Source organism: Acomys minous (genome assembly GCF_964271855.1).
Source record: "Acomys minous genome assembly, chromosome: 6".
NCBI classification, from domain to species: Eukaryota; Metazoa; Chordata; class Mammalia; order Rodentia; family Muridae; genus Acomys; species Acomys minous.
Window position 1 is genome coordinate 60761321 of NC_140487.1, and position 18348 is coordinate 60779668.

The 18348-nt window shown below is 45.3% G+C and overlaps 1 protein-coding gene and 1 long non-coding RNA gene across 3 annotated transcripts; one reads left to right on the forward strand and one right to left on the reverse strand.

The window, feature by feature from the left end:
- Positions 1–2926: 2926 nt before the first annotated feature.
- LOC311600758 (zinc finger protein 212-like) lies at positions 2927–15505 on the reverse strand. 2 transcript variants are annotated; one of them, XM_084787801.1, is made up of 5 exons: positions 15372–15505; positions 8472–8861; positions 8220–8346; positions 6460–6540; positions 2927–4823 (listed from the first exon to the last, which is right to left on the reverse strand). In XM_084787801.1, exons 1-5 carry the CDS (start codon positions 15393–15395, stop codon positions 3964–3966), a joined length of 1482 nt encoding a protein of 493 aa, XP_084643927.1. In that variant the 5' UTR covers positions 15396–15505; the 3' UTR covers positions 2927–3963. The 2 variants fall into 2 exon arrangements, with proteins under 2 accessions (XP_084643927.1, XP_084643926.1); XM_084787800.1 differs by lacking the exon at positions 15372–15505 and adding an exon at positions 12520–15270.
- Positions 15506–15563: 58 nt separating this feature from the next.
- LOC311600759 lies at positions 15564–16977 on the forward strand. Its single transcript, XR_014780354.1, has 2 exons — positions 15564–15698; positions 16673–16977. It is a non-coding gene; the product is annotated as an uncharacterized lncRNA (long non-coding RNA).
- Positions 16978–18348: the final 1371 nt, after the last annotated feature.

Here is an 18348-nt window from a genome sequence, read left to right on the forward strand (position 1 = left end):
TTCAGCCTCTTTAGTACTGAGTTACAAGCCATGAGCCACCGCAACAGGATAAGTGTGACAGTTTTTCTTTTGATTTTTTTTTTTTTTGGTTGTTGTTGTTTTTTGTTTTTTTGAGACAGGGTTTCTCTGTGTAGCCTTGACTATCCTGGACTTGCTTTATAGACCAGGCTGGCCTCCAACTCACAGCAATCCACCTGCCTCTGTCTCCCAAGTCCTGGGATTAAAGGCGTGCACCACCACACCCGGACTAAGTGTAACTTTTTTTTTAGTATTTTATTTGTGTGTATGTGTATGGCCTGGTGTTCTGGTTGCTTGAGGAGGCCAAGAGAGGGCGCTGTATGTCCTGAAGCTAGACTTACAGGTAATTGTGAGCCAGTAGGCTAGGAATGCCACAGCAAGACTTTGAAGAAAGGCCAATGTTCCAGAATACTATATGGTGATGAGACTAGCTAGCTGGCTAGAGGGTCAGATGAGTGACCATTAAATCCTAACTGGGCCAGGCATGGTGGCCCACAGCTTTAATCTCAGCATTTGGGAGGCAGAGGCTGGTGAATTGCTGTGAGTTCGAGGACAGCCTGCTCTACAAAGTGAGTCCAGGACAGCCAATGTTACACAGAGAAACTGTCTTGAAAAACCAAACCAACCAACCAAACAATAAACCCTGTGATCGGTCAGCGGTAGAGCAGGCCTGTAAGACCAGCACTCTGTAGGCCTCTGCAAGTACAACCTCTGAGTTCCAGGGCAGCCTGGTCTACAGAGCGAGTCCAGGACAGCCAAGGCTACACACAAAAACCATGTCTCAAAAAATGAAATGGGAGCCGGACGTGGTGGCGCACACCTATAATCCCAGCACTCGGGAGGCAGAGGCAGGTGGATCGCCGTGAGTTCGAGGCCAGCCTGGTCTACAAAGCGGGTCCAGGACAGCCAAGGCTACACAGAGAGACTCTGTCTCAAAAAACAAAAACAAACTAACAACAAAAAAAAATTAAATGGGAAGAAAACAAACAAAAACCCACCCAAACGATAGCTAGTTGGTTATGTAACATTGCTGCCCTGTGTGCTATGTCTAAGTTAACCAGTCCACTTTCTGCTTGCTACTCCACACTTTCCCCAAATAGCTTTTCTATGTGAGATAGTTGGAACAGGTCACATAATTTGTGTCATTTAAAACAGTGCCTATGGAGCCTGGTGTGGTGGTTCACTCCTGATTTAGGAGGCTGACTGAAGGTTGGAGGATTGCCTAGGCTAGATAGCAAGTTCCAGAACAGCTGGCTTAGAGTAAGCCGTTTAAAAAAAAAAAAAGGCTAACACCAAGACTGACAACCTGAATCTGAATTTGATCCCTGGGAACTCACATGACAGGAGAGAACCAAACAAAGTGCCCTCTGACCTCCAGATATACACCATGACATGCATGCACTCAAACATACAAATATGTATGTATAAATAAATAAATAAATAAATAAATAGAGACAGTGCCTACTGGCAGTTGCATAATGATAATGATGTTAAGATGTTGGGGGTGGGTGGCGGCTGGAGAGAAGGCTCAGTGGTTAAGAGCACTGCCTGCTCTTCCAAAAGTCCTGAGTTCAATTCCCATCAACCACATGGTGGTTCATAACCATCTGTAATGTGATCGAATGCCCTCTTCTGGCCTACAGACCTACACAGGTCTACATGCAGACAGAATACTGTATACATTTTTAAAAATTGTTGTATGTGCACATGGACCATGGGGAGCTTTCCCCAGTGTCTCACTCACTCGTTGTATAGACACCTACCTGTGTTTCACCACTCAGTTTTGAGTCAGACACCTCCATGCCTCTTCCTGTGTGTTGACGTAAAACTGTATGTCATAAATCCCAAGTTACTCACTTTGTTTTGAGTGAAGATTCCGTTTCAGTCTTTTGGTTGTAGGTTTCCAATGAAAGATATTGTCAAGTATTAACAGCACAAGTGACAAGTTAACTCTCAAGCAAGAAATGTTTTTGGTGTGGGGATGCAGGAATTTTGTTTTTTGAATGAAATCCTTATCATATATTAGGACAATCTTGCAGCTGCCCTGCAAAACACCACGGCAGATTTGAGGCCGATGATTTTCTCCAGTGTAGGGAGGTCATTCTGTCACATTCACAGGCCTAACCCAGGCTCCAGTAGGGAGGGGGCTTTGCCTCTGACAGCCCCTCCCACCTCCAGAAGCTATGTGCCCTTCAAAACAGACCCCTTGTTTTTAGATCTAGATAGATGTTTTAAGTTGATAGAGATGGGATATGATAGATATTGATTTTCATTCAGAATTTTTGGCTCAACAAGATAGGAAAGATATTTCAAGTTTGCTAAATACAAATAGCCAAATCACTATGAATGTAACATTTATATAATTCCTGATTGTCTTGTGGTTTTTCCTGATGTATGTAGTTTATCTTATTTATGTATAATAATATAGGTGTTTATGTTTAGAAAAAAGAAATATATTAATAAAAAAATGTTTTAAAAAAACAACAACAAAAAAGCCCAGACCCCTTCAAGCCAGGTGGTAGTGGTGCACACCTTTAACCCTAGCACTGAGAAGGCAGAGGCTGGTGGATAGGTCAGCCTGGCCTACAGAGCGAGCTCCAGAACAGCCAGGATTACAGAGAACCCCTTGGAAACCAGAAACAAATGCTCCAACCACAGGTCTAAGATGGAGTCTGACCTGTAACACCTTCAAGCTCCTCCAGGTGCTGAGACCATACTTCTAGGAGAAGGGAACTCAGAATCTAACCTTGACATTAAGGTACAAACTGTAGAAGCAATAGTACCCCTGCTGCAGTGTGTGAGCTCTGAGGCAAGATGGTTACAGGTTTAAGCACCTCTTGGTGAGGCACCGCCCCTCCTTGACCCTAGATGAGAATGATTGACAAAGAGAAAACATTCCATTTGAACATTTTGGTTTTTTTAAATACAAGTAACAAGATTTATTCCAGACAAGAGTACATTCACGTATGACCAAGGAACTCACTCTCAACTCCCTCCCCTAACGACAGTGGGGCAGTTACTCAACACTCCTGAGACAAGCATCTGTGCTTTTTCTCTTTCATCTCTGGTACTGGAAAGTCTAATCTGAACAACCTCAAGTGATGCCTGGTGTGCTAGAATCAAGCTCAGTCTTTCACCCCCCACTCCACCCCCGGGTCTGCAGAAACACAGCAAAGAGAAGGGCGAGAAGGGGGAAATTATGTTGAGACACCAAACTCCCAGAACTGAACTCTCAGCTTCTTCAAAGTCTTTACCCTCAGCAGGGGCTTAGGGGCTTCCTCTTGGCCCACCTGAGAAAATCAGCCCCATCTGAGTGTGTCTTGGCTCTCTGGCCTATGTTAAGTGTGGGTGGGCTAAAAGAGCCCCATAAACTATTCCCTCCTGGAGGGTAGGCTTAGTTCCCATGTTAGGAACAACTTCTACAACTCTTGAAATTTATAAAACAAGTTTTGAACTATATTTTAAAAAAATCATCAAGAATCTAACTCCAAAAGGGGGTCTTTAGAACAGGCTAAACAGTTCACTTAAATTATACTAGTTATTAACAAGGAGACTACAAAAAAAAAAAAAGGGAATGGAGGATAACACTTCCTGGAGCTTTCCACATACCTCTGTGGCCCCCATTCAACTGTGGGAAGACATGTGTGAAATGCTAGGCTGCGCCCTGGAACTGGCCACCGGTCCCTGTAGAGTGACAGTGCACCAGAAAGGAGAAAACCAGGGACCTGAAGGGCAACAGCAAGCCTAGCAACAGGGCCAAGATGGCAGAGGCTGGGGCCATAGATCCTTCTCTCCTGTGCCTCAGATTAGCCTCTGTGCTTAGCCAAGGAGGGCAAAGCAGAAGCAATTCTCCTCAGGAAGAAGTCAGCCTGACTTTGTAGTGTCTCTTCGGGGGAACTGATGCCGACCCCCCCTTAGCCCCCGGACAGTGAGGGGCTGGCAATCTTAAAGCAAGCCATTGGGCCTTCCAGGCTCTGGAGCCAGCCCACCCCGCTCGCGCTGGTGAATTTTCTGGTGCTGTAGGAGGTGTTGCTTCTGGACGAAGCTCTTCCCACACTCAGGGCAGCTGAAGGGCCGCTCACCCGTGTGGATGCGCTGGTGCCGCACCAGGTCAGATGGGTGGCTGAAACTCTTGCCACAGTACCCACAGATGAGAGAACTCCGACTTTTCCTCCAAGGGATGTGGCCGGGCAGAGCAACTAAGCTGTTAGGCGAGAATCTCTCCTGGATGTGTGGGCTGGTGCTGGGGCCCTCCTGCTGGTGGCAGCGTTGGTGGGTCACCAGGTTGACCTTGCAGCTGAAGCTCCTGTGGCACACGTCACATTGATGCAGCTTCGACTTTTTGGCCTGTGGTTTCAGCCGTGGCCTGGGCCTAAGGCTCTCCTCTGGTTCTGTGGTGGAATTAGACTCCCTGCCAGCGTGGCTCTGCAGATGTGCTGTCAGCTGCTGCTTGTAGGGAAAGCTGATCTGGCATTCAGAACATTTGTATGGGCTGGTGTCTCTTTTAGCCTTCAGACCCTGCCCACACTCCTGACCCAATTGTGCCTGCTTGTGAGACTTCTGTTTTCGGGGGCAGTCCAGGGTCCTAACAGGGGCTGGGTCTCCACTACCTTCAACAGACTCAGCGTTAGTAGAGTCCTCGGGGCCTGATTCCAAGAGGGCAGAGTCTCCTGGGCTATTCCAGAATACAGCCTGCTCCGCACCAAAGAAAGCCTGCTGCTCAGCAGCACTGGAAAACACGCTGGGGAGACCTGCAGGGTCCTCCTGCTTGTAGAGCATCTCCTGTTTAACCATGGCTCTATCTGCTGCAAGGAAAAAGACCAACAAAAATCACATCCCAGCACATCTGGTATCTCCAGAGCCAAACACTGAGGACTTCAGAGGGCTCAAATCAAAGCTCCTTAGGAACAGCTGAATCAGGTCATGTGGAGGAGGATCTGAACATCTCACTCTTAGAGAACAATGTTATTACAGTTCTCCAACCTTGTCTACACATTGGCATTTAATATCTATGGGGGAAAAAAGGACATGATACACTCTAACAACTGATTAGTTCAAAACTGTTAAAATTACAAAATTGAAGCTGGGTCTGGTGATGCAGGCCTGTAATCTCAGCTACTCAGAAAAAGGAGGGAAGAGGATCACAAAGTAATAGATTGCCTAGGCTACAGAGTGAGTTCAAGACTACCGTGGGTAACTCAGATCCTATCTTAAATTTTTAAAAAGATAAAGCCCAGCTGCAGATGCGTGCCTAACATGTGCAAGGCCCTGCATTTAACACACTAAACTAACAGTCTGAAAAATCACATGTGCAGGGGCAGGAGAGATGACTCAGTGGCTCAGAATCCCAGCTGTTCTTGCAGAAGACTCAGGTTCAATTCCTAGCACCTACATGGTGGCTCACAACCATCAGTAACTCCAGTTTCAAGGAGTCCCCAGGTACTCATACAGGCAAACACACACACACACACACACACACACACACACACACACACACACACTAATAAAATAAAGGATCACATGTCCAGTTGTTTTCTTTCTGGATATTCTGCTCAAATGCCATTCCTGTTTTCTTTCCCTTGGCCCTGTGACTTTTTGCCCACCCTCCATCTCTCACCACAGCCTATTATAGGGCTACACTATCTGCACCACTCCAAAGAGTGGCAGGAGTTAGGAAACACCTATAACAGTTCTAGTGAAAGGTAGAAAGCAGTGGTTCTCAACCTAATCTTACAACCATTTAATATAGTTCCTCATGTTTTGGTAACCACCAACCATAAGATTATTTTCATTGCTATATCATAACTGTAATTTTGCTACTGTTATGAATCATAATATAAATACATGTGTTTTCCAATGGTCTTAGGCAACCACTGTGAAAGGGTCATTCAACCCCCAAAGAGGTTGTGACCTACAGGTTGACAACTGCTGTTATAAAGTCACCTAGCACAGATGTGGTGGCTCACAACTGTAATCCCACTCAAGAGGTAGGATCAGGAGAATCATGAGTTCAAAACCAGCCTGGGCTCCATAGTGAGTCTATGCTATCGTGGACTACATAGTAAGTAAGTAAGACAAGTAAGACTTGTCTCAAAAACAAGCAGAGGCTGAAGAGGTGGCCCACTGAACAAGAGCACTTGTTTCCAACACCATGCCAAGTGGTCCACCATCACCTGTAACTCCAGCTCTAGGGGATCTAACCCTCTCTTCTGCCCTTTGTGGATACCCACATACCCAAGACATACAGTCACACATACATGCATATAAAAGTAAAATAAACCTTTACAAACCAAGCAAACAGGCGTCCACAACCTGCACAAGCCAGATAAAGTTACTGATACTATCTGGCAGTTCAGCTGTGGGAAAGCTTCTTATAAGATATGGAAACCTACAGAGTGGGGATGGAGAAACAATACAGAAGAACATTCTAGAACTACTCACCCAGGTGGGTACCTTCTTCCACCAAGTCACCCACCATCTCTGCACCCAACTCTGCTTCTTCCTCTGGCTGGCCAAGGACCTCTGGGTTGGAAAAGATACAGTGTGAATCTAAGAGATTAAAAACTTACTGCATGCTGGTCAGACGCCAATGAACAAATGACCAATGCCAGGAAATCAATATGAACAGCTAAAAAGACACAAGAGCTAATGTTACTGTCACTTTTCCCTAGACATCTCTGGCCAATGGCTGGTCAAGCTGCTGCTCTGCTGTGCCTTCATTAGGGACACTGGGCTCAGGTGCTAGTGTCCACCTAGCATTGCCACCTCTGCCTGGACAGCTGGAGTTCTGCCAAAGATTCCTTCCACAGTGGCTAATTTCATCCTTGCTGAAGCACTGCTAGGTAAGACAGACTCTGTGACCCAGGGAAACAGCCTCAAAGAGAGCACAGACCCCATCTGGGCTAACATGGTGACCTCTGACTTCTCTCACCCTCACTCTGCTCAAGCCAGTGGCCTCCTTGGTACTTCTCCAAGGAGGAGAATCTGTCTTAAAGAAAAGCATGCCATTGTTATATAGCATGTATTAGTAGTGTTTTACACAAAACACCTCCACAAACAGTGTTTCCTGTCTACCAAACAACATGGAGACCACATTGGCTGGCGGTGACTCTTGCCTTGTCGGCCAGTGCTGCATATCTCATCTCAAATGACAAGATTTTTGTTTCCTCCCATCATGGGCTCCAGGAATTGAATGCAAGCTAACAGGCTCGTATAGCCAGCACTTTTATCCACTAAGCCAACTCATCTGTTCCTAAGTTACAAGATTTCTCATCAAACAATCTTAAATATTAGAAATAGCACATTAGCTGGACATAGTAGTACATGACTTTAGTACCAGCATGAGAGAGAGAGAGAGAGAGAGAGAGAGAGAGAGAGAGAGAGAGAGAGAGAGAGAGGATCTCTTGAGTTCAAGACCAACTTTATCTACATAGCAAGTTCCAGGACAGCCAGGGCCACATAGCGATTCTGTCTCAAAAATCAAAACAAAATTATATTATACTTGTGGTGGTTTGATTAAGAATGGCCCCCATAGGCTCATATGTTTGAAAACTTGGCTCCCTGTTGGTAGAATTGTTTGGGAACAGTTAGGAAGTGTGGCCTTGTTAGAAGAAGTGTGTCAGTGCGGGCAGACTTTAAGCTTGCAAAAGTCTCAAGCTAATTTGAATTAGTTCTCTCAGGATCCTGCTTGGGGTTCAAGATATGAGCTCTCAGGGCTCTTCTCGACACTTGCCACTTGCTCATCAAGGACTCTAACCCTCTAAAACCATAAACCCCCACTTTTTTTCTTCTCTAAGCTGCCTTTGTTATAGTGTCTTATAAGCAACAGAAAAGTAACTAATACATATTATACTTCAGCAATAACATCTAAATAGTCTCCAGAAGCCACTGTTACCAGAGAAGAAATACAAAAGGCTCATCCCTGAGACATTGGACTTGGAGTCTCACTCCTCAGCTCAGCACAGAGCACAGAGGATAAGAGCCAGGCAAAGTCCAGATGCAGTCAGGAGGGCTCTAAGAATTCTCACACACCTTTAATCCCAGCAGTCATGAGGCAGAGGCAGGCGGATCGCTGTGAGTTCGAGGCCAGTCTGGACTACAAAGTGAGTCCAGGACAGCCAAGGCTACACAGAGAAACCCTGTCTCAAAAAACTAAAACTAAAAAAAAAAAAAAGAATTCTAGGGAGAAGGCTGCCACTCACTCAGAGAGACCAGAGTCTCATAGTTGCTCTCCATGACATTTCTGTAAAGCTCCTTCTGCCAGTCCTCCAGGTTCTCCCACTCCTGTTCCGAGAAACAGACCCCATCATTCTCAAGGGACCCGGACACCTGCAATTGTAAGCCACAAGCAATAAGCACTTTGACTCACAGAGTACCAGCCAGTGACTTAACATCTTGACTAATCAAGGCTGGACTCCCCTTCTTGTCTAACTTTTTACACTAAGAAGCTCTACCTTGGGGGCCTCCCCCTTGCTGCCAGGGGGCAGCCGAAGGACCCAGAAGTTCCTGTTGCGCAGCAGGTTCTCCACGTTCTCCAGTCGTTGCTGCAGCAGCCCGTACTCCTGCAGCAGGGTCCCCAGCACGGCCCACTTGCCTTCCAGCTGGTTGCTGAACTCCACGGCCGTCTTCTCAAAGTCAGCCAGCTTCTTCTCAACTGTCCCTGCGCGTCCCTCCAGGCTCTGCAGCCGGGCAGCCTGTGATTCCATCTTCTTCTCCACAGCCTGAATAGCAGCCACCACTGTCCAAAGTGACATTTCTGTGGTCTGGAAATAAGAACTTTTCTCTGTTGTTTGTGAAGGGGGTGTGGCCGGAGCTAATGGTGTGGAGCGCCGTTTCCTCCTGTGCTGTAGGAAAAATGGTACAAGGCTAATGAGACAAGGTCATTTCCAAACATCAAATAAAGAAAACAAGTCCAAGCCGGGCGTGGTGGCGCATGCCTGTAATCCCAGCACTCTGGGAGGCAGATCTCTGTGAGTTCAAGGTAAGACTGGTGTACAAAGTGAGTTCAGGACAGCCAAGGCTACACAGAGAAACCCTGTTTCCAGGAAAAAAAAAAGAAAAGAAAAGAAAACAAGTCCAAGTCCAAGAATATCCAAATGTATTTATTCTGATATTATACTGGCTAATTTTATGTCAACTCGACACAAACTAAAATCACTGCAGATGAGAGAGCCTCAACTGAGAAACTGCCTCCATAGATTGGGATGTAGGGGAGCCCTGCGGGGTTGGGGGGGGCACTCTCTCCAGCCCATTGGGGATGGTGCCCTCCCCGGGCTGTGGGTCCTGGGATCTATGAAAAAGCAGGCTGAGCAAGCCAAGGGCAACAAGTCAGTAAGCAGCACCCTCCATGGCCTCTGCGTCAGCTCCTGTCTCCAATTTCTGCCCTGTTTGATCCTGGCCTGACTTCCTTCAATGATGAACAGTGATATGGAAGTGTGAGCAAAATAAATCCCTCCCGACTTGCTTTTTGGTCATGGTGTTTCATGGAAGCAATAGGAACTCTAAAAGACAGACACTGAAGATGTCAACGGGAGCTGGGTATTCAGCTCTGTTGGTATCGTGCTCACGTAGCACGCACAGAGCTCTGACTTGTATCTGAAGCACCGCATGAACTGTGGTGCATACCTGCAATTCCAAAACTTAAAACGGAGGCATCAGGATCAAAAGTTCAGTGCCCGCATGGACCACTTGGAATTCTGTCTCAAAACGGGGGTGTGGATTGGGCAGGGAAGGGAAGGAAGAAAAAGTTAAATGTATATTATATAAAAAATTTGAGCCGGGCGTGGTGGTGCATGCCTTTAATCCCAGCACTCGGGAGGCAGAGGCAGGTGGATTGCTGTGAGTTCGAGGCCAGCCTGGTCTACAAAGTGAGTCCAGGACAGCCAAGGCTACACAGAGAGACCTTGTCTCAAAAAACCAAAACCAAACCAAAACAAAACAAAACAAAAAACCCAAAACATTAGAAAAATAGACAAAATACCATCATACATAGCTAAACTTTTCCTTCAAGTGGTCCTCTGACCTCCAAATGCATGTGTGCACATATATCCACAAAGTAAATACATAAATGTAAAAAACAAATTTTAAGCCATTATTGGGCTATTGAGATTGCTGATCAGATAAAGGCCAAGCCCAAGGACCTAAGTTTGATCCCTGGAACCCACATGGTGGAAACAGAGAACTGACTCCCACACACTGGCATCTGACCACATGAGTATAATAGCATGCTCACACCTACACTCACACCTACAAAACAAATGCTACACACAAAATAAATAAAATAGGGCCAAGCAGCCAGGCATGGTGGTGCACGCCTTTAATCCCAGCACTCCGGAGGCAGAGGCAGGCGGATCGCTATGAGTTCGAGGCCAACCTAGTCTACAGAGTGAGTCCAGGACAGCCAAGGCTACACAGAGAAACCCTGTCTTGAAAAACCAAAAAACAACAGCAACAACAACAACAAAAAACCCAACAATAAAAATACTCATCAACATTTACACATTAATAGGCAATGCTATTCTCTACCATTAACAAGTTTTGCTGTCAGCCTGATTTCATATTTTTTTCTATTCTATGGGTTAATATTTCTGTCATTTACCAATATTATAATCGTATTAACTCTAGCTGCATAGTAATTATTGATCCTTACTAAGACAAATCCCATCTCTTTATTTTATAGTAGTACCTTGACTTTTTTTGGCCCACTGATATTCTACAAACATTAGGAGTTTCACAAAAATATCTTCAGAGGCCATGTCTGGAAATGCATTAACTTTCACAGATAATTTTTTTTTCTGGTCTTTGTTGTTGTTTGTTTGTTTGTTTTTAGACAGGGTTTATTTGTGTAGCCTTGGCTGTCCTGGAACTCTGTAGACCAGGCTGGCCTTGAACTCAAGAGATCCATCTACCTTTGTCTCCCAAGTGCTGGAATTAAAGGAGTGGGACACCATGTCCAGCTCACAGAAAAAAAATTGAGAAATAATATTTTTAGGATAAAACATTTTGATCCACACATAGATTATGCTATTGCATTTGAATGAATTTTTAAAAGCATTTTCAAAATTTAACATATTTCTTAGCTTCCTATACCAAGCAGCTCTTACTAGGTATTAACCCATCCCAAAATTTAGTGTGCCTGAGACCAGTGAAGGCCAGAAGAGGGCATCAGATCCCCTGGAGCTGGAGTTACAGATGGTTTCTGAGCCACCATGTCGGGGCTGGGAATAGAACCTGGGTTTTCTGCTAGAGCAAAAAGGTTTCCAGCCTCTCTGTCTCTGCTTCTCCCCCCCCCCCCATCATTATACATAGATATTATATGCTGGTAGAAAATGAGCATATGCCTTTCCGCAGCTCACTACCCCATTTCCATTTTGGGGACAGCTTTTCCTTTTTTTTTTTTTCTGTGGCAAAGTCTTGCAATATACCTCTGAACACACAACCAGGCAGGCCTAGAGCTCATGGAGACTCATCTGCTTCTCCCAAGTGCTGATCACAATAGCCACCGTGATCAGCTGAACTAAACTAAAATTTAGAACTCATTTTGTTGGTCATACTAGCTGCATTTCAAGACTTGACAGTCCTATGTGGCTAAGGACAACTGCAGCAAAAGCAGCTGAATACCTCCATCCTCTGCAACGGTACTGCTCACCCAGAGTTCTGCTGGCAAGCAGGCCCTTTGCTGCTTTCTTTTGCTAGAAAAAAAACTAGACTATATTTGACTATTCTATAATGGTGACTTTTGTCCATTAATTTTTAAATCTACCCTCAAACCAGTAAATGTAATTAGGCTCAAACTAGTTTAAAAAGATGTCATTTCAAGATGGAAAACTGGGCCGGAGAAATGGCTCAGAGGTTAAGAGCACTGGCTGTTCTTCCAAAGGTCCTGAGTTCAATTCCCAGTACCTACATGGTGGCTCACAACCATCTATAATAAGATCTGGTGCCTTCTGAGGTGCAGGCAGAATACCATATAAAAAATAAATAAATAAATCTCAAGATGGAAAACTGAATCTTTTCCCATTGTAAGTGGAAAAGAACATTTGATCTCTGGCAATGATACACTTCTAAGCCAAGTTTCTTTTAGTTAGTATTGTTCTGACAAATTGTTCTCATATTCTTTTATATTTAACCGTGGTACAGCTTCACCTTTTAGCTGTATTTGTTATAAACCAGAAGGTTGGAATTTTCCCATCCAGATAATCTCTGCCTTTAACTCAATTACTTGTCTTTTAGCAATTATCCTAGAAATTATGAGAAATATATTTACAAAGAAAGGCCACTAAACTTCTGAATTCTGATCTCTTCTTAATTTCCAAATCAATGCTGTCATATAGTTTAATTATTTGTCATTAACTCCTCAACAAATTACTGTCTTATTCAGCCAGGCATTTAATTCTAGCACTTGGGAGGCAGAGGCAGGAGGATCTTTATGAGTTCAAGGCCAGCCTGGTCTACATATTAATACAGAAACCTTGACTCAAAAACAAAATTTTAAAAGTTTACCTTTTGACCCAGTGTTGCTCTCAAGTCAACCTTTATGGGGTCCTGATGACTCTTAACTCTTGACTTTTCTCTTTTTTTTTTTTTAGGTTCCTTGATTTCATAAACATCAAACATAACTGTTCAGAAAATGTTCTCACAACTCTGTTCCTTTCTTTCTTTCTTTTAGTTATTTTCGAGATAGGGTTTCTCTGTGTAGCCCTAGATGTCATGGACTCACTTTGTAGACCAAGATAGCCTTGAACTCAAAGAGATCTGCCTGCCTCTTCCTCCCAGAGTGCTGGGATTACAGGCATGAGCCATTGTGCCGGGCTTCTCTGTTCATCTCTTAAGAGTTCACGATTTTGATTTTGGAGCTATAAATATTATTTATTATATTATTTTTTAATTACCATATAAAATAATGGGTTTATAATTTACTATTAAATTTAGATAATATTTGCATAGTTTGTGTGTGTGTGTGTGTGTGTGTGTGTGTATGTGCCTGTGCACGCGCGTGTGAGCGACACATTTTTGGCTTCTCAAGACAGGGTTTCTCTGTGTAACAGCCCTGGCTGTCCTAGACTCCTTTGTAGACCAGGCTGGCTTCAAACTGCCTCTTGAGTGCTGGGACTAAAGGCGTGAACCATCATGCCCAGCTTCTTCTCAACGACATCTGTTAATGACAAATAACTAAGAGTGGAACCACCAGAAAAGAAGTGTGTTGGTCCTCCCACCTCTCTTTAGTACTAATCTCCCAAGAGAAAACACTTAAAGGCTGCATCTGTGTCTCAAGGGAGTTGGATGCAGAAAATCCTACAAACACTAGTGTTGTGTTTCCCCAGTTAACTCCCTGAAAATAAACACTGATAAATCTTTCAGTTCGCCCCTAATTAGTTCTTATCCACTTTCTAAGAAAACTACAGTGGATTCCAATCAAGGTAAAGTTTTCAACACAAATTTTCTTAGACCACTGTTTCACACACACACAACCAAAAACAAAACCAACGCAAAACAAAACACCTTGGGATTCCCAAACTATTCCTGGACCCAAAAAGATGCAGTAAAACTCAATTCAAAAGCTCACAGTGCACAACAGTGCCTACAGAGACAGTCTAGGAATCTGAAAATGAGACACTCTATGGGTCTGGGTCGGGTTCGTTTTCTCTGCTAGCTAAAGAATTAAAAGGCAGGAAAAACTCAGGCCCTGCAGGTATCATAAAAGAAGTCTTAAACACTACTGACAGAATCCACAACTGAAAAAAAAAGTTTATTGGGAGTGGGAAACCACACATGCAGCAGACACAGACAAAAAGACCCTCTGCAAAGCTTAGGGAAACTCAGAAAGCTACTGGATTTGGGGGCTTTAAAGCCTTTGAACAGTCTTCCTCCTCTAGTTTAGGGTAATTCAATTTGAAGATGGTTGATTGGCCCAGAGCTCTTGTGCAACAGACCTTGAGCTTGTAGAGCCAGTCCACCAGCAGGGGACCTGACCATGGGAGACAACACCCTAGAAAGCCTTTGCTTTAAGCCGCCAGCCAGTCTTGTCTCAGCTCAGGAGGGTGAGGAAGATGATGCCTATCTTGGAAATTTGCCTACTCCTCTCCCTATCTGCTTACCCCGCAGGGAGTCTGTCTAAAGCATAGTCTCACTAAGCACTTGAGATGCGGAGCTGGGATTGCTCCAAGTCCAGAGATAGATAGCCTGGTCTACATAATTAGTTCCAGGCAGCCAGGACTACATATCAAGACTTTATTTTGAAAGATAATAATAATAAATAAATAGCTTAAGACAAGAAAAAAGGCTTATGTTTGTAATCTCTACAAGTAGAGGTAGGAGTTTAAGGTCATCCTCGGTGTAGGCTAGGCTGGGGCACATGCCTCAAAACACAACCACCACTAAACAAAAGCCAACACAACGAATGGTTCACGCCTGTAATCCTAGCACTGAGGAGGCTGCATCAGGAAGATTGTCACTAGCTTGTGGCCAGCCTGTGCTACAGACTGAGATCCTGTCTCAACTACAAAAAAGGCAGTTAAGTTCCACCTATCCTATCCTTTTCCTAAGTTAACTGCTACTGTGACATAGTATGAAAAGCCTGGAGCCAGAAAAGACTTTAGAAATGCTAACAACGAACCCAACATTCCCAATCCAAGTTAAGGAGACAAAGGCCTAGAGAGGTGTGCACAGGCTGCTGAAAACCACGCACTAAATAGGTGAGCGCTGAGTTATGGAAGATACTCCTCTAACCAATTTTCAGTGTCTTCACATTCCCTGAATAGACAGCTGAAAGAGGAGGAAAGCAGGTAACAGTGTGCACCTACAGCTCCGTAAACAAAACCCAGCAAATACACCTGTCCCTAAGGAGAGGAGGCCTGGCTTCAACCTGTGGCTGCAAACTCAGAACTGAAATCTACGGCAGAACATGGCACCCGGACCAGAGCCCACTGTACGGAGAGAAGCTGTAAGCCCTGGGGTCTTCCGCAGCTGAGCTCAAAGGCAACAACCGGAACCCAGGGTTTTAACCCGCGCCATCACTCCAACTCAGAAAACGCGTCCCTGCTTAGCACGAAGCAGGAAAATATGTGGGCACAGTCACAAACAATTTAACACGCCTCGCAGCAGAAGTTTCCACGGAAAGAAGACGCAGAGCGCCGAGGCTCCGAGCCCGACGCGGAAGGACCCGAGAGCGGTCGGGCCGAGGGCGAGGGGGAGCCGGGAGGAAGGTCGGCATCCGCCGGCGCCAACCGCCGCGGAGGAAAACCAAGCCCGCGACCGAGCTCCTCAAGCCCCGCCCCGGGCAGGGCGCTGTCTCTTCCCCCCCCCCCGCCCCCCCCTCCCGCTAGGCCCTCCCGACCTGCAGAGAGCAGCCTTACCCGAGCAGGCGCCGACTCCGCCATGGTCGCAGTCGTCCCACAACACCGACTGGCGGGATAGTGCTCGGACCGTGTGCCACTCCGCCAAACGCCTGGACCTTCCGGGGAGCCGCCACCGCCGCCGAGTTGATACAAGGTGCATTCTGGGAGCGCTCCCCACCGCCCCACCCCGCCCCCCAGCCAAGAAGAGCTGCGGCCGCTCCTACTACCGAGCGGGATTTCTATTGCGCCCCGCTGCTCCTGGAAGGGGAACAGCAGCTTGGAACTTCAGTGTGGGGCGTAAAGCTCTAAGGGCTCTCAAAATAAAGAGCACCTTCTGAATTTAAGGTAAGCCCTGCCTGCACTCCGCGAAATGCTTTAAGAGATTCAATTATGTATAAATTTTTACAAAAAGACACGCATATAATTGTTCACAAGTAAAGATAGCTTTTTAAGATATGTAAACTCACACTTTTTTCCCCTCCTGAGGGAAGAACACAGCCTAAGCTGAAAAAAAGGTGAGTTCTCAAAGGCGAGTGATTTTATTCCAAATGTTCACTGGTTACGTGGTTTTTTTAGAAACTAGAAACGCGGGTTCAAATGTCCGCGGATCGGGATTTGGGGCTTAGGCCACCCCACTGTAGACTATTATGGCAATCACTTGCATTGTGGAAGTTAAGGAAGCCTTAATCGCAAATAATTAACCTAGTCCTCATTCCATGTTGAGCGTTCGAGGCAATGTATTCTGCATTCCGGCATGGAAATAACTGGCCATATTACCACTGGCATTTGAGGCCAGCCTCAACTATACAGTGAGTTTCCAGCTAGCCAGAAACTCCCCAAGTCCCCAAAACCCATTTTAGCCACAGTGATCATTATATTAGCCTCATCCCCACCACATTGTCCTGGAGATGATGAGTGAGAACGTGACATGAGTTTCCACTTTGAACAATAGGCATGAAACAGCTTCCTCTGAGAATTCAATTACTCTCTCTAGACTGGTTCCTTCTTCCACAAGAGATAAAATTCTACAAGTGATCCCTGTCTACACTGACTCCCGCTAACAACTTCCTGCATTCCAGTGCCTAATCTGATTGTAAGGGCAAAATTAATGCCATATTTTATATGTAATGTATATTCTACAATTAATGCCGTGGTCTGTGAGAAGTTGTCCTCCAGGTGACTTCACTGCTTCCTGCGTTCCGGGAAAGACCATGCACTGCCATAAACTAGACCTACCAGCAGCCTCCAGAAACTCCACCGGAGCGATTAGATGCAATTAACTCCCAATGTTCCTCTGAGATAAAAATCTTCCCCTCCAGATCCAGCCTCCGCCCAAACTGCCTAAGGACCTACATTCCTGTGACCCATGGCTTCCCTGAAGATCCAGCCTCCACCCAACCTGCCTAAGGACTAAATTCCTGTGACCCAGGGCTTCTCTGAAGATCCAGCCTCCACCCAACCTGCCTAAGGACCTACATTCCTGTGACCCTAACCCCTAATGACAGTTTTCCTTTATAAACCCATTACCCTTGAAGCTCCGGTATCATTCTCCTATCCTGCTGCATCAGGAAGGATTGTGATCCGAAGCTCTGAGCCCATAATACAGGACCCTGTGTATATTGCATCCGTATCGAGTCCTGGTGGCCTTTTTGGGGGGTCTCGAGATCTAGGTGATCTCGGTATTACACTGAGCAATCTCGGTATAACATGATGACCTGCTGGAAGAAATTTCTCAGCATCTGCTTTAACAGGCACATTAAAACCTACTTATTTATTTATTTATTTATTTATTTATTTATTTTAAAAAGCAGCTGGGCGTGGTGGCGCTGGCCGTGGTGGCGCACGCCTTTAATCTCAGCACTCGGGAGGCAGAGGCAGGTGGATCGCTGTGAGTCCCAGGCCATCCTGGTCTACAAAGTGAGTCCAGGACAGCCAAGGCTACACAGAGAAACCCTGTCTCAAAACAACAACAACAACAAAAAAGCATTGACACATTTAGGCAACAAGGCAGGTCCTGGTGTCTTTGCCTTCATTTTATGTTTATTGCTTTTGTTTGGATCAAATCCCTGCTTGACTCTGCGCAAGAGTATTTATCATTTAAGAAGTGTGTCTGTTTGACCCATCTTATCCCTTTTAAGCTGAAGGCACAGATATAAGTCTCTGTCCTGAACCTTCACTCTGGAGCCCAGGAAGAGCAGAATGTTGAAGGATGGATAGATTATCTCTCAGATTAAGGCAGTTATCTATCTGTACGAGTGAAATAGATGTGTCCTCACCAGCAGATCGTGGCAGCAGTAAGGGCTTCTAACCACTTTACAGAACCCAAACTGGAACAACCATCTTCTAGACCATCTATTGACCAGGACTGCTTAGTTATGCATTTTTCTTGCCCTTTGTTTCAATTCTAAATAAGTCCCCCCCCCCCGCAAAAAAATCCTATTACTATCCTAAAGACAAAGCTGAGGTCACTGGACCCCTTAATCTTTTCTGTCCAAAGTGTCCACACTAACTCTCTTCTCTTTGTTTTCCATCTTATGTCTTTAAATTTTACATATTTGTATATGTGTTGTGTCCTTTTTTGTTTGTTTTTGTTTTGTTTCGAGACAGGGTCTTGGCTTTCCTGGACTCGCTTTGTAGACCAGGCTGGCCTTGAACTCACAGAGATCCACCTGCCTCTTTCTCCCAAGTACTGGGATTCCAGGCGTGTGTCACTGTGCCCAGCTTCATCCTTTAATTTTAACACTCTGGAGGCAGAGGTAGGTGGATCACTGAGTTCCAGACCAGCCATAGCTATATAGTGAAAACCAGTCTCAAACAAACAAATATAAAATTTTTTATTTTTATTTTTATTTATTTATTTATTTTTTTTTTTTTTTGGTTTTTCGAGACAGGGTCTCTCTGTGTAGCCTTGGCTGTCCTGGACCCGCTTTGTAGACCAGGCTGGCCTCGAACTCACAGCGATCCACCTGCCTCTGCCTCCCGAGTGCTGGGATTA